The sequence below is a fragment of the Cygnus atratus genome, chromosome 7 (genome assembly GCF_013377495.2).
Source record: "Cygnus atratus isolate AKBS03 ecotype Queensland, Australia chromosome 7, CAtr_DNAZoo_HiC_assembly, whole genome shotgun sequence".
Taxonomy (NCBI): Eukaryota; Metazoa; Chordata; class Aves; order Anseriformes; family Anatidae; genus Cygnus; species Cygnus atratus.
Genome location: NC_066368.1, coordinates 12807144 through 12833529, shown reverse-complemented (window position 1 = coordinate 12833529; position 26386 = coordinate 12807144). Strand labels below are relative to the sequence as shown.

At 43.7% G+C, this 26386-nt stretch overlaps 1 protein-coding gene across 1 annotated transcript in view; it reads right to left on the bottom strand.

Moving 5' to 3' along the window:
- Positions 1–2602, bottom strand: part of COL17A1 (collagen type XVII alpha 1 chain) — a 35446-nt gene extending 32844 nt beyond the window's left edge. Inside the window, exons 1-3 of the mRNA XM_035547750.1 lie at positions 2548–2602; positions 1773–1817; positions 927–1025 (exon numbers count right to left, since the gene is read on the bottom strand). Coding sequence (XP_035403643.1) covers positions 927–1025; positions 1773–1817; positions 2548–2602 — 199 coding nt within the window. The remainder of the gene's footprint in view (positions 1–926; positions 1026–1772; positions 1818–2547) is intronic.
- Positions 2603–26386: the final 23784 nt, after the last annotated feature.

Below are 26386 nucleotides of genomic sequence, written 5' to 3'. Positions count from 1 at the left end.
GCTTTCAGGAATGGGTTCAGTTCTCAGTTAGACTGGTGCCAGTCTAGACAATGATTGATATCTTTACTGGAGTTACTTCACATCTGTCCTGAGGCAAAGGGATTCCGAACTCTGGCCTTTAACTGGTAAGAGGCTGAGTGTCTGTTAGATCTACTGGAAATGGCTCATTCACCCTTTGAGCTTCCATACCCCACTTCCCTCCCTTAGACTTGTCAGCTCTTCTGGAGCATGGAGAATGTTTTCAGTCAGGATAGTTATCCAATCTGTCCCGTTGGGGACAGAGAGAAGGGCGTGCCAGAAACTTGGCCAGGAAGTTCATTTTCCAAAAACCTTCACTATGACAGTCAAAAAGCTCAGCAAAGAAGGTTGCTAGAGAACAACCCTGTTTTTACGGAGTAGACAGGACATACTGATTTAACACAACCAGAAATACGGCAGACCATTCAAAGTGCTAAAGCCATGGATACATACACAAGAAAATATGTTCTATGAAAATCTTTAATAGTAATCGATCCTTTGCGAGATTAACAAACAGATTAATCAAAACTGTCTTTTGAAGAAAAATGCTCAGAAAGATTGTGATTTGGAAATCCTGAAAGAAGAGAAATCTGATTTCCAAATACTTAAGGACAGTAGGAATGACATTTTTTGTTATTGTTCTCCTGAAAGAAAAAGAGTTTTTCCAAAGTTAAAGAAAAGTAACCTGAAATCGTTTTCCCTGTGGAAAATGGGAGTTTTGCCATTTACTCACCCATCCTCACAACCAGCTTTAGGGAAAGAATACCTTTGCTTTGAGTATTTGTCATTTCTACTTTCAGAAACTCTGTTTTCCTCACCTCTGCCTCAATCTACCTCCCTGCCCTGAATCTCTCCTCTGCCCATTTCTGCTGCCTTTGCTTTCAATTTCCAATGTCTTTACTCCTTACTTGAAGTCACATAGCTGCTGCCGTGAGCGTAAGACCTCTTTTCCACTCCGCTCCCTCCAGTGTGGGATGATGTTTTGAGCCCACTGCTGCTCCCTCCTTCTGGAAGAGAAGAGCACAAAATGAGACATTCTCTCAGGGTAAAAGACAAGAGCAAGGATACTGCAAGACAAGGCAGGAGGTACCCAAAGCTGTCCTCACACTTTACAAGGACAGCTTTGTGTCTGGCAAGATATCACAACTGCAGAGATGTGCCTTGGCAGGGCAGATAAGCATTCATGCTGCAGAGTCAGCAGGTTTGTAGTCAAGTTTTGTTTTGGACATGGGCTGGGGGTTGCTTCTGTTAACCCTCATCATAAATGAGACAGTCCAATCCCTTTCCAACTCAGCAAGATAGTCGACAACACAGTGGTATAAAGAGCACGGAGGATTCTTCCCTCCTTGCTGCACAGAGACAGAAATCACCCGTGACATCTGATACTACCCGAAGGGATTCACCCACTATTGTCGACTGGGTAAGATGGAGGCAGCAGACCCATCACTTTTGTCTCTTGTCCCCAAGAAACAGGCCCCACTGCAGATTATATCTGGGCCTATGCCCTTGAAGAGTCTGGTGGACTGTGGAACTTTGTTTCTGACAATAGCCCGATGGTTCCCCACATACTGCTCCTTCTCTCCCCTAAGCACCGTTCTGGGAGGGGCATTTCTGAAAACAGCTTCTCTTCAGGTGTTAGTCTTTCTGCACCAAGACCCGTTGCACCCAGGGATTTATGAAAGTAATGCAGCCAGATAGCATGGAGGGGCAGCAGTCACTGAGCAGAAGTAATGCAGTGGATCACAATTACTTACTGGGTGGTAAGGAAGTCAGCCTTGTCGTTACTGTCTCTGTAATAACTGAGGACAGAAAATTATTATTATTATTATGCAGAAGTTATTGCATGTTAATCTAGTCAGACAAGATCAATGTTCTACTTCATTTCCATGGAAAAGCATGACTTATTCAAGAACATTGGTTCATTTAAAGCAAAGTCCCTTAAGACCACATTGCCTGGATGCTGCAGGCTGTGTGTTTGCACACTTTTGTCACGTTACACTAAGTGCATCAATGCCATGAAAGACTTTTTTCTTTACAAGTCCCTTGGGCCATGGAAGTAGTATTATTTCAGGGCACTACTGAACCACACAGCAGTTGCTCTAACTGTGAAGCCCAAGGTCGGACCCCTCACTAGCTTCCTACTAGCTAACTCCCACAACACCAGCAGCAAACATCCTGTTTTACATACAGCCAAAAAAATACAACTAAAGAACATTTTCTAGACCATGCAGAGCAACGGTCTCAGAGGCACAAGGAGAATCAAAATGTTTGCACTACTGGTTAGAAATGTTACCACAGGGCAATCATTTCTGTTTAAACAATCAGGTCATGCTAAACGTCTCTAAAAGTCTGACCTTGACCCATTCTATTCTTTTTTTCTGACTTTGGCAGAGATGCCAAGGACAGGTGCAGACTTAGGTCTGGATATCTGGTCAGCATTGAACCCTTTACAAAACTGGAAATCTGTTTGTGGGATCTTTGGTGTGCAATTTAATCTTGTAACAAGAAAATAAAATACGTTCTCCTTACGTCTTTCTGTAACTTCTGATCCATCTTGCCTCGTTTTCTTCGTTACAGAATCCATACCATTGCCACCTGCAGGGAAAGCATAAAGACTGTACTTAGAGTTTTGTGAATAGCAGAAGATGGCAACAAATCCCCACAAGTCCCACAAGTCTTCTGTCTTCAGCAGGGGACTGGACTGCCTGGAAGCCATCCATGCCAAAAAGTTTAAAGTCCATTTCCAGAGCCACCTGTGTGCACCAGACTGTGCCTCTATAAAGGTCTGATCGAACCCACGGGATCCAAACATCACTCCCACACATCTGCTCTGTGCAGGATTCAGCAATACAGGAACAGAAATGCAGACAAATGCAGGAGATCTACCTCCATTTGCTACCCACATCATGCCAGGGCTACCAGAAAAGCCTAGCAGAAATATTGTTGCACTGTGATGGTAATACTGGGCATTCTCGGGATACATTCATGCTCAAGTCCTAGCACTGACTTCAGGGAAGCAGAAAAACACCAGAGGTGCCTTTACAACGGCTGTTTTCAGCAGCAAGGAGCTTAAGGTAGGAAGAGGTTTACCTTGCCTTACAGGCCCCTGTCTGTGGCTGTGTAATCAGGGCTAATTTCAGGCCAGGTCAGGTCAGTCTACACGGCACTGAAATCACTGCTGTGAATGCTGTGTGTATTCTTCCTCATGACTTGGATCCCTCCCTAGTCACAATTACTAGCTCTGGCACAGGTATGAGTGTCTGCCAAGGCAGAAATACCAGAAAGAAACATTATGGTTGTGAAAATGAAACATCAGCTCAAAGAGAAAACACTCCTGTCAGAAGACAATATATAGTTGCTCACTCCTAGTCTCGCTAAGATAATATTTCATGTTATGCAGCTGCAAATGCTGGGAAGGAAGAGATTTTAATTCACGCAGAAGGTGATAATAGGCAAAAACTCTCCTCTGCATTTGATGACTCCTTAAAGCTGAAGGCCCAACTGTACAGAAAACTATACACTGAACAGGCTGAGTCTAAAAATGCTTTGGGCAAAATTCTTTCCAAGTTTCCAGAGTCCAGCTTGAGGCAGAACCCAAGCCCCCCCAGTTCAGCTGCCACTTGGGTTTGGTCCTCATGATTCCACCGTACCCTCCTGCAAAGCATCTACCAAGGACCACCTTTGATGTTATGCTTCCCACCCAGGCACAGACAATGACACGAGGCAGGAAGCAGCGAACATGGAGGAATATCTGAAGCTCGGATTCAGATCTGCCTTTGAGCAGCTCCCGCTATTCCCAGAGCTGGAGAGGAACAATCTGAGCTCAGAAGGCATGCTATCAGTCAAGCCCCTTTAGCTCAAGCCTCCTATCACCGACTCAGCTGAACTTTGCAGAGAACACTCGGGGTGCCCACAGCTCTCAACCCCAGCACCTCAGCCCAGGAGCTTGCCCAAATGGGGCTCCTGAAGCCACATCCAGGTCCTTAACACAGCCTTGGCAGGAGGACACTACCCAACCCCTGCAGTGTTTGCAAATACTGGGGATTTCCAAGGGACTAGCCGGGGGGCTGATTCCTAGGCATACACAGAACTGGAGCTCCGAGCGTTAGTAGAGCTCTGCCCCCAGCAGGATGCCGGTCCCTGCAAGGGAAGCTTCTTGGCCATTCCCTCCAAGGAAAGGCAATGTCTGCTACCCCTGATCGCATGAACAGGGGAAGCACCTCTACAGCTTCTACCCCCAAAAGCAGATGCTGAAAGCTGCTGTAGGGATGCCAGCACTACAGCCTTACATTTGGAAACCGCTTCCCTCCTGCCTTGTAGCTGCAGAACTCCATTCCTTTCTGCCACTGGGAAGCTGCACTGGCTATGGATGCTGGAGGAGGCCAGTGCCACCCCTGAGCGAACACATCTGCTGTGTCCTCGCCTTTCCTTGAGAAAAGGTATCTTGCTCTGATACCAATCAGAATTTTGATCTTGCGTGTGTCTTTTCCACGTGAATGCGAAAGCCAGCCCAGGCTCCTACAGGCTGACCGAGCTTGACTCCCACTATCTGCCAGGACTGACTCGCTTCACCAGCTCCTCCTAACTGGATTCACGAAGCTGTAGCTGTGGGCAATGTCTGAAGTAAAGCAGCGGCGCTGTTGTATCGGAGGAGTCACGTGCAATTATCTCGGAGCGACAAGCAGGAGCTTGCGATGTGGGATCGCTCTCAAACAGTGCAGGCAGCATAAGACAGGGCAACACGACGGTTGGTTTAACACAAGCTTGGGGCTGAAACGTGCTCATGGCACTCCCAAAACCAGGGAATTTGCACAAGGAACCAGGAGGGATCTGTTTAGATATGTGCTTTCCACGTAAGCCCAACGCTGCTGCTCCAGCTGACTGCAGCGCAGCACACTGGTGAGGATGCTAAGGCAGCCTGGGATGGGAGGTTCAAACTCCCCGTATTATTTTAGAAGCTAGGTATTAGTGGTGTGCAATGGAAACAAAGATTACTACAGGCACCTTTCAAATGGGAAGGGAAAAACTATTTTATAGCCATGAAGACTTATTTTGGTGGAAAAATAAAAGCAGATACGTTTCAGATCCTTTTGTTCCCCATAACGGCCTTCCACTTTTCCTGTCTGACTGCTGTTACTCTCACAGCACATCCCTTCAGCACTCCCCTCCCTCTATTAATAGGGCTCGTGCTGGGAGACACTCCTTTAGGAGAAAAAGGCACCAGCAGGTGCTGAGATTAAAATTTTTTAATGTCAGAGGAACCCTTTGATCACAAATACCCTGAGACTCGGTAGATGCCTCCAAACCATGTCACTGACAGCTTTAGAAGCAAATGCCCTGACTGCCATCACACCAAATGCCTCTACGGGTGCATTGCAGGTGCTGCTATCCTAGGGCTAACAGAACCGGTTAAAAAGAATGTCCCTTTAGCTCTCCCTCATCCCATGTCCCATGTCTAGGAACTTGACCTTCTCATTCTGCTTTAAAGCTACTTCTTTCACTTCCAGTTACTCAACCAACAGCAACATAGTCAGGACCGAATCAACAAAATCAAGTCTCCACGTCTGCTCACTCAGTAGATTCCCTCAAACGATGCTAATGCCAGGGAAGCAGGTTAGACACACGACCAAAGCGTGGATGTGCTGTAGGACAAGTAACAGCCCCAAAGCCTCACAAGTCAGTCCAAAGACAGGAAAAGAAGGCAGGTCTTTTACCTCACGTCACTGTGTTCAAGCTGCTAGACCAGCTGCAGAAAGGATTAAAAGCACTTCTGAAATCAGACTTCCCTGGCTTATTGTGATGAAGCTTCAGAAACACTTTACAGGGCCTTGTAACCTTCTATGACAAAATGTGGCCCAAAATCTGTAATCAGTGACTCACTGCTGATAAATAAACCTGCCTGAGACAAAGCAAAGCTCGTCTGTGGCAAAACGGACTTTCACTCCAAAGTATTTCCTGGCATTTTCAGGACTTATTCCTTTATATTACAGCCCGCAACCACCACCTGAAGCTTAAATTTACAGTCATTATTCTTCCAGCACATTTCAGATTCTCTTGGATTTAAAAACAGCCAGCAGATGATCCACATTTCACCACACTGATGCCCTTACGCAATGGAGAGCACTCAGTTACCTTTATCTATTTGCACGGTGGTTTCACAAAACGTATTAAAAATGTACTTTGAACTTGGCTTCGCATTTCTTATCTCCCACAAGATATACTCCTTGCACTTAATACTCTTTTTAAAAGAGCTATATTCAGTGACAAACACAACCCCAGAAGACCCAGCTCTTATACAATTCTAATTTTACACCGTATTCCCCCACAGAAGAAACATAACACCTCCTCTATTTTGTCTGAGAACACAGCATTCTGCAAGGAATCTGGAAGACAGAAAATACAGGATATTTTTCTTTCTTTTTAAAATAATGTAACTTACCTGGTATGCTTTTGTTACTGAACTGAAAGTCTGTTTTTCTCCCCAACCGTTTCCTATAAAATTTGCCACCTACACCTTATATTGTGTGCCTCCAGAGGTGTGTGGAATCGGAGTGATCACCCAGAAATGTTCACCTCTTCTTTATTTAACCTGTTTTACTCTTGCCCTTCTTGGGCTTTTCTATCCCTTGCTCCTAAACAAGTCCTGACAAAGGCGTGTCGTGGTTTCCTGCCTCACCCTACCCTTCCAATTATCTGAACTCACTGGAAAAAAAAATCTGCCTCCAGGAGTCAAACTTCACTGAAAGCAAGAATGTCCCTACCTATTTTCTCAGGTAGATTAACTGTTTAGATCCCAGACAGACAAAGACATGAAGGCTTATGTCAGGGGAAATGAACTGTCACGGCACGGCTTTCTGATACATGATCTGAGTATTTTAACACATGAATCTCACCTGTTTTGGCATTTTCTTGCAGAACGTTATTACGCAGCACCTGCCGACGTCTCTGCAAAGCTGGCTGCGACCGAATCTTATTTCGCTTTTTGCATACACTGGAGCGAACTTCCAGCTGGTACAAACAGGCTGAAAACAGCTCAAGTCAGTGCCCTGAACTGCTTGCAGACCCCACGGATATTTATGCTTTATTCAGGAGCCAGCATTATCAATAAATACCGTAATCAAATGACACACACCAAACTGAGTAAGGAACAAGATTTCTTCCATGTCTACCACCTGCAGACTTCCCACTGAATAGGAACCGAAGCAGAGAGCAGCCACGGTGGGTTGAAGAAAAACTCCATCCAGCTCACAACTGTGTCCCACCATAGCCCATATCAACAGCGATGGGAGGACTGGGTGAATGAGTCGAGCACTTGCAGATATGCTCCTGCTGTTCGCTGGAGACTTCTTCAGTCAAAGGCAGAAATTTTGCAATCGTTCCATGATAGTGTTTTTTCCATTAATTTGTCCAATTAGTTTTTTGAATCTGTACAACATTTTAGTATGCCCAGTGTCGTACAGCAAAGATTTTCACAGCTTACCTATGCCTCGTGTGAAGATTTTATCTCCTCCTGAACACAGCAGTGTCATTTGGTGCTCTGTGTTTCTTTGTACATTTTCAGAATTCACCAAGGCTTCTCTTACCCTACACAGACTTTGTCAGACTCATACTGCTGCAAGGGAGAGAACTTGAGGCTTCGTATCTATTTTTGCACAGACCTTTCGAGAAACTGTAGCTGTGTACAGCCAAGATCATACTCTGCTCAAACTGGAAATTTCCAAAGGTGTTGGGAGACACAGCTGGTATACAGCACTACACAAAGGCTTGGCCCTGGGTTTCTTACCGGGTGTCAAAACATCTTCAGAATTCATCAAAGCATCTCTTAAATCCCAGAACTTGTATTTATATTTATATTTAGGCAGATATGAAGCGCAGAGGAAATTCTGCTTTCTGTACACTAATCAAAGGATATTCGGTTGTCTAATCCAGCCACATGTGCTAATTAAGCCATTAAGATGTGTAGAGCTTGGTCAGGGACCTTACCAGCCTGGGACTGCTTTGGCTTGTGACTTGACAGAAAGGACAGAAGCGGCTTTGGCTTATGACCCTTCATGCTCTTCAAAACATTGCATTACTGTCCCTCCTATCATCAACTCCACTTCCACCCTGCAGTTCAGCGATCTCGTTTTACATCTGCTTCCAGCGCCAGAGATCTGTGTTTCAGGCATATCCTGGCTGCTCACAGACAGAAGCAGTTCAAGGAAAGGACTGAATGCAGTAGACTGTAGGTCTGTAAGACCCACAGGAATGAGAGGGGCTCACTGGAATGGCACACACACTTTGCTGGAGCAAGAGGTGGGACCTCAAATTCTAAGGTAACGCCCTCAGCACTGGAGGAATTCTCTCCCTCTTTTACCTTTGTCCTACAGGTTTCCTTATACATGCATAAACAAAAGAAGTAGTCAGAGCAATTTTGATAAAATAAGAAAATTACAGTATTTTAACCCATGCAGTGTGGTCAATGACAAAGATATTGGTTTAATGTTTCTTGACAACAAAGTGTTTGTGGAACTGCTCTTTATGAGTCATTTTGCCAATTTCTTACTGGAAAGAAAAAAAAAAGGGGTTGGGGGGAAGGCATAGAGGTGCCTTAAAAGGAAACTGGAAATAAATCACATCTTGAGCACACTGACTCTGCATTTAAAAGTGGAAATGTAGCAGAAAATGAAGTGAGGATGCTGGTAAAATCTGCCCAGTGAAGCACATTCAAGTTCACTGAGGTTCCTAATGTGCATGTGTCAACGTCAAGGACATAATTTAGAGAGGTCCTGAGCAGCCTCACCTTGTACTGGCCAGCAATTGCCTCAGGTATTCAGAGCCACTGAAAGTGAGGTGCTGCGGCTACCTGGCTCACTGCAACAAAACGCAGCAGACCTATCTTCAGGCCAAGCTGCCAGCTGTCACTTCTGCAGTGACAGTGGCAGCGTGTGGAGTGGTGCGTAGAGCTGGGGAGGCAGCTGGAGCTCCTCTTGGAGATCACAATCACCATCCTCCCATTTCCTCATCTGTCCTGCTTGATTTAGCTTGTAGATGGTAGAAATCTGAGGATGTGGAGTCACGCTGCTGCTGGGCATACCTGGCAATGTTCTCCCAGAGGCAGAATTTGCTGCTGGCTGTGTTAGCAGCACTACAAGAAGTCACTCAGGCTTTGAGAGTTCAATCTGTGCCTCAGTCTTGCACCTACAGAGATCAGATCACGAATGGCTCTACTTTCTCTGGAGCAATCTGCTAACTACACTAAATTACAGTGCCTTGTTTTCCCCTCCAGGAACTTGCATGTTCCTGTGAGAGGCTGCAAAAGTCCGACCCAAGAACCACTGTGAAAGTCCCCCACTCCCAGAGGGCTCCCCTTGCACAGTGGGTGGTGGAATCCACAATTTTTCCAGATACTCTTGGTATAGGCAAAGCACAGAGACAATAACCAGGAATCTGACTTTTTAGCAGAATTGCTTCTATAATGAAACTAAACCAATTGACAAATTAGAACACTGGCAGTATGAAGCCCTGTGAGCTAATCTGGAGATGACTGCCGAATTATAAAGCCCTTGCTGAGAACTGACTTGAGCAAAGACCCATGAAGATGCTCCAAAAGCTTACAGCAGCTGATGCTGACACTGCAAAGGCTGGGAAGATGAGGGAGAACTCCACACTGTGCATTCACCGCACCTGGAAGTGGGCTGTGCTACGGCAAATTTGAATCACTTTGCCTTCTGCAAGCTGAGCCCAAAGATAAAAAGCCTCAAAGCTGAACCCCGCCATGGCTGTCTGCTAGCAGCTTAAGGTACGTTCGTGGTTTAGAAACAGCCAAGTGATGACGGCTTGTTATCTCCAACCTCAGAGGGATCTGGGCAGCACAGGATAAGGTGCGTATTGGGCTGTCAATTGACACGTAAATTACACGGCTAGTGAATCAGCCATGAATATGGGTGGAATATTGCAGGCCCACACAAAGCTGTTTCACATAGGGAAGAAGAAATAACGCCTATTTCTGGGTAGCAACTGCAGTTCCCTCTGTGCCTGGGTTTTGCGCGCTGGGCCAGACAGCTCTGAACCAACCAGAGCTTCCTGAGTCACGCCTTGACTCAACGCCCCGAGCCCACAGCTTGCACATCCCTTCAGAAACTCATCGTGAGTAACCTCGGGCATGAATAACAGCCTTGGGGGGATCTGATCATTTCTTTGGGGTGCTGGGAGATGAATAATGTCAGGATGCAAAAAAAAAAAAAACCAACAACCATTGCTAACACAATCTCCCAGGTTCCAAGAGAGCTCAGTGATCAAGAGAAAACATCTTGCCTGTTTGTACTCATTAATATAAAAGCTGTACAGCTAAGGACCATCTTTCCCCTTTCCTTCTGGATTTATAAAACATTGATCCTTAACAGTACAGGATAAACTGAACTGTACTGGTCCAGAAAGGAGGGACTGGGTTGTTCTGGTGGGGGATGGAGAACGGGAGGTGGCTGAAGACTTGGTCTTGCTGCTTTTCCTATTGCCCTGTGGACAGGAGGAGTGGGACTCACCGGCAGCCATCTCCCTCTGCCCAGAGCCAAGCCCGCAGGCAGGACAGGAGGGCTGTAACTCCACCTGGGTGCTCTGCACCACAGCAGCCCCCTGGGTACTAGGCTGGAGCACGGCCTCATGGCCAACAATGGGCATACGCATCGTCCTGTGCATCTGGGACTGCTCCTGATGCTGCAGGTTTTGGTGACAGACAGGTCCAAACAAAACACACTCCTGGCCTCTTAAGGTCTCCCTGTCCTCCGTGCAGCCTTCTGTGTGCGTCGATGCTCGGGCACGTTTTACATCTTGGTACAGGATGGGCTGTACAGCAGGGACGGGCTGCCAGAACCAGGAGTTACCACACACGTCAGACTTATCTCAGATGGCACCCAGGCTGGGATGTCAACAGACTTGTTTGCAAATGTGACCTGCTGTCACCTCTGTGTCTCCTGCTCTGCCTCACCCGAGGCAATCAGGGAGCTACCGCAGCTGGGCAGCAAACCGCAGCATCTGCCAGGGAACAGAGCCGTGAAGCAGAAGGACCTGATCACTCTGAGGGGTGTCACTGGGAGTTTAACTAAGTAACTTTCATCCATGAGACTCCTCTCCTTCTCAGTGCTGCAATGATGAATAATCCCTCTCACTTTGTCCTCCAGGTAAGAGTTGCCCCCAGCACATGCTGCAGACAGCGGCAGAGCCATGAGCTGCACTGAGCCTCTTGTTTGATGCTGCTAGGTACTCACGGTCAGCCCACTGCCCAATGTGCTTGGTCAAAGACACAGGAAACCAGTCCTTGAGTATTTTCTTTAAGAGACTGTAAAGTCCAATTCACAGGATCAAATAATTTCCTATCCCTTAACTTTCAGAAAACTTCTGACTACTTGCAAGCTCACCCACAAACTTTAGCACTGGTTTCAGCACTGGTGCCAATTGGTCCAAAACTCTTCCTTGGGAAATGCATTACATTATTTGCTAACCCTGCATGTCAAATGTTTCAGCCAGCCAGGCAGCAAAGGGACAAAACCAATGCCAGATGACCTGGCTGTGGTGCTGCCAATACAAATAGAGGAGAAAAGACAAAGCGAAGTGTTTACAAAGAACCGGCAACATGCAAAGAAACCTGGCAGCCCCCAGAAAAACAAGATTTGATTTGTGAATTGCTCACCAGCCATACCCGTGGCCAAAATTTCAAGCAATCGGTATTTCAAACAAACAGTTCAACCACTTCTTCCAGCTGCCAGTCCAAAGCCTGCAAGTTTAAGCACCATCACAAAAAGCAACATGGAAAGAATATGCATGGTAACAATGCACATAGGACAAAAGCTTGAGACACTTATCTTAGAGATCTTCCTCAAAAAGCGTTGAGTACTGGTGAATAAGCATGATTTCCAGCTGCCCTCTTGACAGAAGATTTAAAACCCCCATTGGCAAAAAGTCCTGGTGGAAAATCTCAGGCAGGCTCAACTACAGCTTGCAACAACTCACCTCCAGCTTGGTGGGAGAGATTCTCATTAGCAGGATGGGAAACACATGGGAGGGTGGCTGAAGGGAAGGGAAGGGAAGGGAAACCAAAAGTTAAGCTGGAACAGACCTACAAAGTTCAAGTCCAAGTGCCTGACCACTTCAGGGCTAACCACAGGTCAAAGCGTGTCATTAAGGGCATTACCTAAATGCCTCCTGAACACTGACAGGCACGGGGCATCACTGTTCCAGTGTTTGACCACACTCATGGTAAAGTTTTTCCTAATGTCCATTTTGAAATATTTTCAAGATCTAACTCTGTTTCCAAGAGTAGATTTCCTTATCATCTGTTCTGTTGTCACACAAGCCTTCCTCTGGAAATCTTTAGAAGTCTGCGAGTTGAAAAAGCCTGAAAACTCTTGCACCAGAACAGAGAAAACATGTCAAAACCACAAAACATACAGCTTGTCAGGTATACTAGGCAAGGATACTTCTGCAAATATACTTCTGCAGGATTCCTAGCACATGGAAAGTACCTAGTAATTTTGGAGCCAGGATAGAAAGTAAATGATGATTTAAATTCAGCCTATTTTATTAACATAGTTTTTTACTGTGCCCCATTTATGTGGCATGCCAGTCTGTCACTTTAGGGAACACAAAAAACATAAAAACCCCAACCAAATGAAACAAAAACAACAGCCAAACAAACAAACCACACATAAAAGAAAAGCCAATACAAGTTTTTAAGCTTTTCAGTTTTTACGTTTGCACACGGCAGACTCTTTTACAGTCCCTGCACCGTGTCTGTGTGTGTCTGCCTGCCTGTGCCCATGTGTATGTTGATCATGAAACTGCCTTTTTAGTAAGATTAAATTAGAAAACAAAAGGATGTTAAATACAACAGGGCTGAACCCAGTTTTGTACTCCAGCACCATTACTGCAGATTCTGTGTGCAGATTTTTGTTTCTTTCTTTTTTTTTTTTCCCCAGGGCAGCAAGGAGAATTACTGGGCATATAATTTTTCCCAAAGTAAATGGTTTTTAACAAAGAAAATATCAAAACTTTTTAGACAACTTTTCAAAATATCTTTTAATCACTTAAAATGAAAATCCCTCACACTAATATCAAATCAAGAAAACCATGAACTTCTTCCAAAAATGTTTGTTTAAATAAACCCCTTTTGTAAACTATCTGCTAACTTTCTCAAACTGTAGTCTGGTTCTAGGCAGAACTTGAAGAAAATCATTGCTAAATGAGGCAGATATAACTAAAACCAGCTATGATAAGTACAAGACAATGGATTTTTCAGACGTGATTGGTGGTAACAGTTGGGTATTTTTCCCCATGAATATTTTTCTGGGATCATTCTTTACAATAAGAGGGAGGTGAGAGCACGAAGCTTTTATATGTCTATTTTCACTGCTTTAACATGGAAATAAAAACATTTAAAAACCCACATGTCATGTACAATCCTGAGACTCGGTTTTTCACTCAGTTCTGCTAGGTTTACGTAGCTAAGATTCAAGAGTAATAACTTGTCTTACATAGAAGAATGTTGGAAGTCTCTGGGGACCAACTCAGATAACAGATACCGTCCAGCACTACTACAGCAATATATAAGGGAGCTGTGCTGGCCACTGCTGTGCTGTTATTTCCTGAGTGCATTTTTTCTAGTATCAAAAATGAGGGAAGTTAAATGTTACCCGAGGCACAAACGTTGGAGGAGACATGGGAGGATGATGAAAAATAAAGACGAGCTGGAAAATGCACATGAATTCTAGTTCTGCTGCATGCTGAGCTCGTAGATGTGCTCCTGTCTGTCTAGTCATGACAGAAGATTTGCTAATTAACACAGATGACTAATATTGAAGGGGTCAGAGCCTCCCCTTGGCCTAAATCTGTGTCAAACTGAAATCAAGGCATTACATGTTCTATGGAGAAGCAAGAGAAGGGCAGCCCAGTGGTGAATACATTCACTTGGAACATGTAAAATCTGGTGCAAGTCCTTTCTCTGAATCACCTTTATAGTGACTTAAAGCTGAGATTTCCACATTATTGTCTCTAATCCTCCGCTCAGATAGTCTGTCCTGTTCTGACTGTCCCCCTAGAGCCCACCCACAATGAAGACTGAGGCCATTCAGCAAATGTCCTGACTCAGGCTTTGAATGGAAGACTAAAAAAGCTCTTCAAGATTTCTGTCCCAGAGGTGATCTCTGTTAAGTACTCCAGCAACATGCTCCTTCCTCTTCGTCGCTAGGAAGGTACTGCCTGTGACTAGGCTCTCAAGCATTTCAGGGTGGTGCTCTTTTCACTGCCAAAGTAAACAGAATGATAAGTCCTGGATGGGCTGCTGAGGCACTCCTTCTGAGGGAACACCTTGTGAGCTACGTTTATTGCCATCGATCAGAAGAGATTCCATACTTCTGCCTTAATCAGCTTCTTGTTCTGGGTGCTTCCCAACCACAAATCAGCTAACTTCCAAACACACGTTTATCAGACTATTGCAAATGAGTTTTGAATGAGTAAGAGACAGGTTTCCCTTAGCATAGGGCTGGATTGTGCTTGTTTCTGCTGCATTTGTTAAGATCTGGATTAACACCATATATTATAATGGAGCAACTATAGATCTTTTTTCAGAACAAAGGGCAACATCATCCCACTTGCTACAACTGCCTGAGGCACGGAGTCATGTGAAACTGATTTTATTCCTGTTGCTGCTTCTATTGATTTGCCACGCTGGTCCTCAGAAAGGCTCGATTCTGTCTTACTGCACCTGCTTTTCCTGGGGCACGCAGCCTCACCTGCCATGTACAGGCTTGCAAAGCCCTGATTTAAATGGCACTCCTTTATTAGCAGATACATTCCAGAGGCATAAAATATTATTATCCAATACACATGGCTGGAAGACTGCAGATCTTCTCCTGCAGGACTGGGAACACAAGACGGGACATGAGCCTTTTGGTCAAATCAGTCTCTGGAACACACCTCCCGTGGCAGCTGGAAGCTTCATACATGTTTTCAGTACTGACGTTGGAGACCCTTCTGTCTGCCACTGTAAAAATGACTGAAGTAAAGAATGAGGTAGTCCCATGCAGAGCCAGTAACACTTCTTCAGGGCTGCCTCCTCTTTGGAAACATTCTTCTGTGTTATGGAAATTACGTCTCCATCACTTTTCTCCTCTCCACTCTTGTGAGACCCCACCTGGAGCACTGTGTTCAGCTATGGCCCCCAGCACAAAAAGGACACGGACCTGTTAGAGCAAGTCCAGAGGAGGACCACAAGGACGATCAGAGGGCTGGAGCACCTCTCCTATGAAGACAGGCTGAGGGAGCTGGGGTTGTTCAGTCTAGGGAAGAGAAGGCTCCAGGGAGACCTCAGAGCAGCCTTCCAGTACCTAAAGAGAGCCTGCAGGAAAGCTGGGGAGGGACTCTTTGTCAGGGAGTGGAGTGATAGGACTAGGAGTAAGTTTTAAACTAAAAGAGGGTAGATTTAGATTAGATATTGGGAAGAAATTCTTCACTATGAGGGTGGTAAATCAGTGGAAAAGGTTGCCAGAGAAGCTGTGGATGCCCCATCCCTGGAAGTGTTCACAGCCAGGCTGGATGGGGCTTTGGGTAACCTGGTCTGGTGGGAGGTGTCCCTGCACATGGCAGGGGATGGGAACTGCGTGATCTTTAAGGTCCCTTCCAGCCCGAACCATTCTGTTACTCTGTGATTGCTTCGGCTCAAGACATACTGATAAAATGAAGAACCAGATGACTGCTGATAAGACATACGCAGTTTACAGCACCAATAAAAAGCTGGACCTGGAATAAAAGACTGATGTACCAGTTCTAAACTACTTTTTAAAGTGAGTAAAAAGGCTATGAAAGCCTAAGAACCCATCCAAAGCTACTATAGTCTATACTGCACACGGGGCTTGTGGCAAGGAGTCAGGGAGTATATGTGAGAAGGTAAGAAAAATACTTTTTTCATTGCACCTTGAAAAATAAGAGACCTCTATATGTTTAGCAGTCCTTGATTCCACGAGAACCCCTCAGGAACAACCACTAAAGGAGTCACAGTGCTCAGCGGAACTGCAGGTGAGTCAGTCTCCTAACAGCTCTTCCCATAGATGATGTTATAGGTGTCTTCCTCTAGAACATATTTTTCTTCTGACTTTTAAGGTGAATTGATTGCTTTCAAAAAGACACCCTTCCGTCTTTCTAGCTTTGCAAGGAGCATTGTAGTCCCTTTGTTCAGCCTGGTCACTGCATGGGTTTGGAGACAGGAAACTGCGGAGTGCTGCCTGCTCTGTGGTGGTGATCCCTGTGACAATGCTGGTCCCCGCTCTGTTTGTGGGAAAGCTGGCCCACACTGAAACTGATCCAACCTCCTGCCACACTGAGAATTTTCCTTAAGATCTTGGCCACGAGGTACAAGGCCTATCTTTCTCAGCTTCTGTTGTTACGTAAAGATTTTTATATTTTATGGGATTTAAGGATTTTATGTTTAGATTTTATATATTTTTACATGTTAGTATAAATAATATATAGTATACTTTACATTTTATATTTTTATTTTATATTTTTGTGCTTAAATAAAAATTATAAAAAGATATATATATATATTAATTTTTATCATTATCTATCTCACAGTGCCTTTTAACCTGTATCTTGTTACGTAATTACAGCATTTGTGGATTTCCTTCCATTTTTATAGGCTAGCACTTCAGATCAAGTTTCACATCCATAGCTGACAGCCTGGCACAGAACTCCTGATCATACAAATGGTCCCACAGAAGCAGAACTACAGATCAGACCCACAGTATTCAACAGGCACAACACTTCTCGATGTTTCTCTTCAGAAACCACTTGAAAAACAGATATTAGGGTTAAAATCAGCCAGTCTCCACCCATTCCTTTTTTGTCTTGCCTCTGTGTTAATTATAAAAAGAAGTAAAAGCTGGAAACCATGGCTGAGGCTACAGAGTAGTTAGTCACCCCATTTATCAATAGCTAGAATGAGAGTAAATATTTGAACTATATTGTAGAAGTTGAAATTCATAGCTGGCAGCTCATTAACAAATGTTTTTCAATCTGTTTTATGATCCCTCACTGCTCTTTAATCTAGAACACTTTTCGGTTTGTAGCTTTCTTCTTATGTGGGTTAAAAGCAATATCCAGCACCATCCGGGGTTATTTTCTGTATGCTCCCATTCCCCCACACCTCTCCAAGCCTCCCACCTCTCATTAGAGATCATGCTTCTGCAAGCAAATCTCCAGCCAGACACACCTTTGCCATACACAACCGCAGGTGATATGCTAATTCCAACCAAAATCTGTTTGTTGAAGGATAAACAAAGAGAAGATTTAGGGCTCAGCAGATAACAGAACAGATCAGTGCTGGTCTGCGGTCCTTCCACCTTATTTATTTCTGCTTCAAAAGAACACAATGGTACAATACAGCCTGTGGTACATCTACCCACGGTTATTGGCATAGCTGTAGCAGTACTGACAGTATCACCTGCAGAAATCACGTAGCTCTGCCATGCCTGACCCTCTTGCAGTTGATGCAGTTAGAACCCAGATGTCCCAGTTGCTGCACCTAACGCAGCTCGTGTAACTGGTCTGTAACTCACTGGTACGACTGAAATGATAACGTCAAGAGGACAACCGTACGGCAGCTCGCCAATGTGCCAGAGTTGATTGGGAAGGTTTTATTTTCTGCAGGGCTCCTAAGGCTCTGGAGCTAGACAAGAACTCTTCTTCATTTTTAACTGTGGACTTCTTTCATATAGTTCTCCTGATGGTTGCAAGGGAAAGATGACCCTAAGTTGGCTGGGATCACACTGCCTTGCACAATGGGGCTTCTCCTGGAAAAGCTCACCATTTTTGTACACATTATTACAACTTCAGTCACAATGACTAAAACAGCAAGGATGTAAACAAGGAATACACAGAGAAGATAAAGAGCAGAAGCAGAGGAAAGCCTCTTTATATAATCTGGCTTCTAAACTCAGAGTTACGCTTTCGTTTCTTGCTCTCCTCAGTAATGGCCACACAGTGGTTCTATCACTCTTTCACATAACGCTGCCTGCAGGAGGATCTCATTTTGCAAACCAGCCTTCCTCCAGTGCCAGGAAGGTATTTAATCATAAGCAAAAGGAGAAACGGCAGCATGATGGCCAGTACACTGCACTCTAGCAGCTCAGCTGGCAGGGGAAAACCCTGAGGGAAAAGGAAGCTTTTATTTGTAGTGCATTGCTTGTACCAGGGCTTGAACACTGACTTCAGGCTAGCAGACGATTTCTGAAAAAGTTCTGACTAAGAGAGTTGTGAGTGAACACTGAAAACTTAGGGCCAAGCTATTTATGTAAACTCTACTTCCACTTTCTGGCACATTTTCTGATTTGGCTCTGAACCTTCTGGCTATGCCCATCTCTATTTTCATGTCTCTGCTTGAAAAATCCCTTTTCTGACCCAAAGCACACAGGTACTGCCTTTCCCAAAAGCCAGGGCTCTTGTGTGTCACTTCTTGTCAGCAAGATGATCACTGCCTGGAAATTTGTTATTATTCAGCCTTTTCATTTCAAAGTGATTCAGATTTCCATTAATTTGCTCCTGTCCAAAGTTCAGCTTGTGAGACGTGATAACATGCAGCCTTCCCTTATCAAAATCAAGGTGCTCTGGGCTCATCTCACTCTGTATTTTATGGATTTCAGATGTTCCTGCTGGGATGGATCTTTCTGAGAAAATGTACTGTTACCGCAGGTTGCCAGATGCATGTTATGGTGACCGCCTTGCTTACCTAGTGCCTTCAAAAGAACTGTGCTTTGACTCCCACTTTGTTAACATCCATGATTAAAGTTGTCAGCTGAAGGTTTTGTAACCTCAGCAAATAATGTAACTTCAGTAACTCCGATGGTTTTAGTTTTCAGCATAGATTTCAGAATAAAATATTTCTCCCCTCTCAAAAATTCAAAGCTGTACTAAGAAAATCCTTGTGTTAGGTATGAGGGGAAGATAAAAATTGTGGATCAAGCACAGTATAGGTGGTGATTTGATGTGATGAACCGTCACTAACAAGTGTGTGTATGGCTGGAGTTCAGTCCACTGAGCTCACTGAATCCAGTTTCTCTTGTAAAGATTAGGTAGGTACTTGCAGGGAGCCCAGTGAGAACTCCGTTCCACTGCTCCCCCTTCTGACTGAATAGTATTTGCCTAAGCCTGTAAGGGCGAACACTGCGAGAGTCTTTATATATTCATTTTGATGTATGTGTGTAAATTGAAGCACATGAAATTGTAGAACTGTAGAAAAATACGGCTGAAAAAGCTATCAAGTAGATATCTTATCCATCTCCGTGTTCCAAGACCCAGCTCCACTTACCTATTCTCAACAGATTTTTCTTTAAAAGACACCAAAATTGTCCAGAGATTTCGGAGCCAATCAGGTGCACATCTCACTGTGCTTGCTGTTGGAAAATATCTTGGGAGTTCCAAAACAAGTAACTCTTGCTTCAGCTGAGGATCCCTTTCTCTTCTACATTCTCAGTGTAACTTACCTCCTTTTTTGTCACTACCACTTTTATGTATTTGAACACCGTTGTCGTATATGCCATTAGGGATTTCAACATCAGACTCAGCTTTCCCTGTTCCCACAGCTTTTTCTCAGGCTTCCCAGTCCTTTGACCGCGGTGAACCACCACTACCCTTCATGGGGACCACCCACATGCTTAAAGCTACACGCGTATTTACGTATGGTGCTGAGCTGGGGACTTCATTCCCAACATCGCCCAAGGCTGTCAAACACATGCTGGCCTAGCTTAATTCCATGACACTTCTGTTAATTACTGTTTTGATAATAACAATTTAGCAGTTTTGCAGATATCTTTAAACCTGTAACTGCAGGTAAAACTACTATATTTTGCTGGAAGATGACAACCAGTGCCAAATTAGTGAAGTTGATATACGTGACCAGCAGGCAGTGTTGAACTTCGTTTCAGTAGGTATTTACTTAGTAGTGCATGCGTGAAAAGTGTGCATTGGAAACTGGTGTTCTTAATATTCCTAGAAGAAATGGTTTTTGCTAATAAACAGCCATGTCCAATACCTACTGACATATCCCCAACCTCATCAATACAAGGTTTGATCCCCTCCATCTCAGTATACAAAATATGGAAGAGAGAAAAGCATCTGTAGAAGCTAATGCATGCCAAGAATATGCAATCAAACAAAACAAAGAAATCAACAAGCCAACACATGCACATGAAATATTATATAAGGAAGCCTTAGGAGGACAGAGACCAAATGGAAGAGATGCAATGGAAACAGAGACTCAGCAATTGCCAGAAAGAGTCAAGAGCAGTCAGCTACATGAGGCAGGGCGGTGAACTATGGTTGAGTTGGTGTTAAATGAGTTATTAGAATTACATGCTCCTACTTTTATTCTTTATTTTACTGGAGTTATTTGCAGTGTCTGTGGAATCCTGCTTTTCCTAAAACAAATGCACTGGGCACTGTGGACAACTGAACAATAACTGACTGGTGAAAAACAAAACAGCATTTAGAAGCAATAGAAGTGTACAGTAAAATATTAGGATGTATAACGCTCAACGTATAAACAACTAATCAATAAACAAGCACATGTTCAAATACAAATTCATTATTTGTTGAGTACTGTGTGTATCTGAAATATTCACAGAATATTTCTGCACTAAGTATTCAAGGAACTGTTATGGATAACTGAAAACAGTATTTTAAAGAGTTAGAAAGAATATTCTAACAATGTCCTTTCAGCGCACTGTTTACTGCTTTACTTAAGACCTGCAGTTTTAAAACATCAGTGGGAAAACACAGTCAACATTTAATTTTGAAATATGTTCTAAAGATGCTTTGATTTAACACATACCAATCTCTTCATTCAAAATCTTCTGGAATTGGGGGCCATCTCTTGGGATTCCTCTGCCAGAGATGATGACCATTAAGCCACAGTTTAATCATCTACAGCATCGCTTCAAACATGGCTGCATCTGTGGGGCATAAATGGAAAGGAAATCTTAGATTTCAGTTGCGTTCATTCTACTAATGGCCTTGACAGGCCAAAACGCTGAAGTAAGGTAGGCTTTTAGAACGTGAGAATCCTGCTTTAAGGCAAAAAAAAAATAAAATAAAAAAATAAATCTGACCCAGAATTTATTTCTGAAATGCAAAAAAGTTGTCACAGAAGAAAACAAACTGCATGGTGCAGAATGATATTCTTGATTATTCTTTGTACCCGTGTTTCACACATGATTACGTAGGGTGCAGCTATACATGCGCATGATCTTAGAAAAATGAGGGATGGCACAAAGGATTTTCTATCTAGACATCACTGCGGGCAGTTTTAAGGTTAATCACACCGGGATTTACAGACTCAAGAAGAGGCAGGGTACATGATAGTTAAAACTCCAGGGTGATCTATCTGCTGATCTCACTCCTGTGGAGTCTTTCAAGAGAAAACTTGTCAATGCATACCCATTTGTTGAGTTACCACCAAGCACTTAACAATGATGAAATAGCTTATTCTGGCATATGTTACCCAAGAAAATGCTTGTAATTAACTCAAGGAAAATGCACTAAACTTGAAAACATCAAAACCAGAGTAACTCTCCTTTCAGCTGTGAATACATCAGGAGATTTCCAGTTGCAGGAGTGCTATCTTACGGCGTGACTGTCCAAGAGGGTGACAAAGAAGTGCCCTTTTTACATGACCACTGATACGTGGGATGAAGGTCACTGATGCCAGGACACAGCCTCGCAGCTACATGGTCAACTGATGCGGAAATGTCCCCAGTTAAAGTGGGTAGCAATTTCTAACTTGGCTCACCAAAGAATTTTCTTAATTTTCTTAGTATCAGATCAACATTACGGGACTCCATTTAGGACAAATGTTCTTCTAAGCCCATCGAGGCTGTATGAAAATGGTACAATGTCTATTACCCGTTAGTAAAGGTCCTTCTGCATGCCTATGTGAAGAAAGGGGTTCCACATGCTGTTATTTCAGATATGAACAGGATCAGGAATTTTGCCCTGAAATTACTCTGGAAATAATTAGAACAGAACCACTACAGCTCACAAACACTGGTTTATCCACCTTGAGATGAGCTGTAACAGGCACAAACAGCACATTTTACTCAGGACAGTACGGGAAGTCAAAAAGCCTCAGTGCGTGTATCCCTTGCTGACAGAGATGTGACAGCAGCATTCTTGGTGCCTTCCCTATAGCTGAGTGTTTTGAAGGGAGGGTTGATTAAACAAGGGCTTATTTAGTTCCCATGATCTGTAAATACTTTGAATCTTTTGGCTTTCAAAGAATTTGCTTCAACCTTTATATTAAAAGCGAGTATTTCATGCCTATTCACTACTGTCGGTGGATTTTTTTCTAAGGTAGCTGTGCTTAGACGTGTGATTTTGTTTGCAAAAGTATTATACAGACATAGCCCACCTCTCACAACAATGAGCACATTTAAATTACCATGTAAGTTACTAACTGCATGACCAGGAAAACAGAAAAGCTCTTTGAGCCAGCTCTCACACGAGTATTTTGAATTCTGAGCCTGGTTTGCAATAGAAGTGTAGGCAAACGTCTGACAGCACTGCCACGCTGAACTCTCAGATCTTTATGTGGCACCTCCTTGTCACCAGTATCCAGAGAGGGAAAATTCTCAGAACACCACATTCATATTTCATTCTTAGGAAAAGACCTCTAATTTTTTTACTTTACAAGGCTTTCTGTAGCCTCAGGTTAATGAGTTAATTTGTTTCTTAATAACAGGGAGGGAGTGTACTTCTACATCCTGCCTGCTGATGCTGCAGTTTAGGAAGCAGGGGGTGGGCTCAGCAGGATGGCTTTTTTTGTTTGTTTTAAACCAAAACCAATAACAAGAGATGTTGCTGAAGTGATGAGGGACAAGACTCACTTAGGTCTACATTCAGAGCAGCAGCGAGACCCCAGGAGTCCAGGAAGAACGCAAGGTGCGTGTCTGTGTCTGTGATTACCTGCTCGCTGCAGGACTTGCCTGGTACCCAGTCTGATCCACTGGGTCGCCCCAAGGCCTACAGACTGTGGTGCCAGCCCTCAAACTTGCTCCAGCTACACTTGCAGATAAACCACGTCCACGCTTTCAGCTTTAGCAGCCAGAAGCACAGACAAATGTGATCAACCTATGAGTTACCTGGACACAGCAAGAAATTGACTTTTGTATAAGGATGAGAGGAACCAAAACAACTCTTCAAACTCCCCTACAACCTGTGTCATGCAAACACATCCAGTCAGTCGAACTTCTGCAGCGATGGCTATTACAGGAAGAGAGAGACATTACCAGTTTCTGAATTTGGGCTTTTTGCCTCAGCAAAGCTCCTGATGATTCTGCTTAGCTGAGGGATGCTGTCTGTTCTCCCTCAGAGAAGACTGTGCTCTGCCAACCACCAAGGAGTCTGCTTGTCCCCACTAACAGCTGAGGAGGTGCAAGAGCCTCTGTTACGATACTCGAAGACCAGGGAAGTTAAGACACCAAGACTAAGCCAGATTTCACACACAATTTCTCAAAGAACTTCTCCCTTCTAACCTGATTTTAAAAATTGACACAGACATTTGAAATGAGGATGTAAAGCAAGCCCAATTTAACATCTACTTCGAGTAAGCATTACAGGGCAGAGAGCTGCATGTTCCTTACGAAAAAACAAAATCTCCCAAATACCTTGAGCACAAAAATATGCTCAGACCATCACACATGACAAAAGCTGTAACAAGTACTAGTTCGGGCAAGGGCTTAGATTTAAAAGCCTTGAAATCTCTTAAAATAATGATCAATCACTTCCCCACCAAAGACAAAAACACTGAAGGTCTGTTTATTGTTTCCCTTCTCTGCCTGCTAGTCTCATAAAGACTTCAAACACTGTAATTTTTGGCATGACTATGCCACAGAAAATCCCACATGCAGACACAAAAATAAAAGACATTCTTAGGTTGTTCCCTTTCATTAGCACTGCGCCTCACCCACTCGGTTGTTCTCGCAAGCAGCAGCAAGAACTAGGAAGTTCATCTCAGCTGGCTTTTACATTACCTTTTGTAATGGCAAATTGCAGTACCGCTCAGCTACAAGAAATTGTGTCAGTTTTTCTTTTCAACACAGGTACTTTGAAAACTGAAGCAAAAAATATGGTGGAGCCCAAGGAAGCCCCAGGCGCAGAGCAGAAAAGACAGAATTTTGCTTTTGGTTTAGCTTTACGCTGATGTCGTCCTAGCAACTTCAGCGTAATTAGTGGACATTTGCACCATTATAAGAGCAGAATCTGTATCCCAAGGTCAAGTTTTTTTGTAGTCCAAACTGGTTTTACTCTGGGAATCTGGCCTATGCAGCCCTTCCTTTGATACATTTACATGGCTATAAACAAGTCTGAACATTTTTCTGAGGAGTGAATTGCAGCCAGGGAAAACACAGCCCTAGGCCCATGCTGAAATGGGTAAGGATTTAAAAATGTTTGCAGCAGTTAGTGGTTGGGCACATAAAAACACTCCACCCTCCTGCCTCCAGCAAGAGAAAACATGCAGACAGTGCAGCGAACTTCATGCGTCAGGATACACCATTTGCCTTTAAACAAGATCAACAGATTTCCAAAAAATGAGAAGAGGGGGCAATGTATATGTGCCTCAAGACTTGGTGTGTTGACTAACATCTCAGTTACCCACTGGTGATGTTTAAGGAGAAAAGGCACAGCTCTGGTGCCCAGCAAGCCATTAAATGGACGTTTTGTGATGCCCCTGGCACTTTACAAGGCCAAACGGGAGCCTCTAAACCCAGAGTCTTTACTGAGTCTTTACTTTTACAGAGTCTTTACTACTTTACTACTCTACTCTCTGGATTTGCCACAAGAGATAATGCCATGGGGGAATACAACATGTTCTTGTCCTGTCGATGCAGATGTCGAAGCCTGAGTGCTCGTCTGGCAACATGAGATTAATGAAAGAGACCTTCCATAGAGAGCATCTTTCACGTGTGCAGGGAAATTGTCTGCCATTCACCTGGTGTAAAACCGAAAAAAATCCAATCGCTAAAACATCACCATAGGAACAGCAAAGAAAATAAAAGAAGGAAGAATATTTTCCTGCTTGTTTTTTAGGGAAACAAGTTTCTCTGCAGGGAAGCAGTATGTTCAGCAAACAGATCTCAACAATTTTATTACCAAGTGCACCATTTCTTATAATATTTTTTTTCTTTCATTTTGCTTAACTCAAATTACTCTGATCACAAAAGGAATAAAAGATAATCCAACAATAGTCATTATAATGCTTAACTGTGTGCACACATTGGTGAGCTTAACTGAAAAGCACACAAAACGCTCTACATCATGCTATACACATACCAGCATGAATACGGACAGTCATATGCACAATACATATGGACAATCTCTTTTTCTTCAAGGGAAACAGAGGCACACTTTTTGAGAGGAAGGTGTTAGTCTGACTCCTGTTTGCTATCTTTAAGTTGACAGCGATATCAAACACTACTGGGTTTCTGCAGTAGAAGTACTGGAAGTCACTGGGTAGTGACTGAGATTACTCTCCAGTTCCCACCTTGGTCAGGGGCCTCCTGCCACATTTTGGACAAGTTATGTAAATTGCAGGACTACTCACACGTGTAAACACCCAGTGAATCCCTAGGTAAGCTTAGCAAATGGCTGAGCACTTAATAACAACCTGAAACAGGACCTCTTAGAGTGACTGCCCATCAGTGAACACTAATGATAAAATTTCCTTTTCTCCCCTTGTTGTGCAGTCCATCAAACACCCAAACCCTCCATGTGGAACCGTCTTTCTACATTCACAGTCTCAGGCTGGCTGGAATCCTCACCTGGGGTGGGGCACATGGGCGTTACTCTAATAAGGCAGCAACGATAATGCACAGGATGACTTTTTCATGTTGTGTTCTTGTAAAACCTTACTGGAATCTTAGCTGGCAAATGATCTAAAATCTCAAGCTTTCTGTTGTTCTTGTGCAACACAACTGTTAGCGTGTCTGTACAACAGAGCATGAGTAATTTAAAAACGGGACCAGCCTTGAGACAGAAGGAAACATGTTGTGAACCCAGAGACATGTTGTCTCAAAGCTCCAGTGCATTTGAAATCCAACCCACCTGATGAATTTGCAGCAGAAGTTCTATTAGCAATTGTCCATTTTTTAGATACTTAAAAAAAAAAAAAAAGTGACATAAAATTAACTGCAGGTATTTAAAAAAATGGTCTAGATCACATTGGGGCTTAAAAATGCTTCAGAACTGCCTCAAGTACAGTAGAGATATTGGGCGTGTTTTTTGCTAGATGTTTATAACTGATACATATACAAAATATACAATTTTGTCACATAATTTAACTTCCCACATT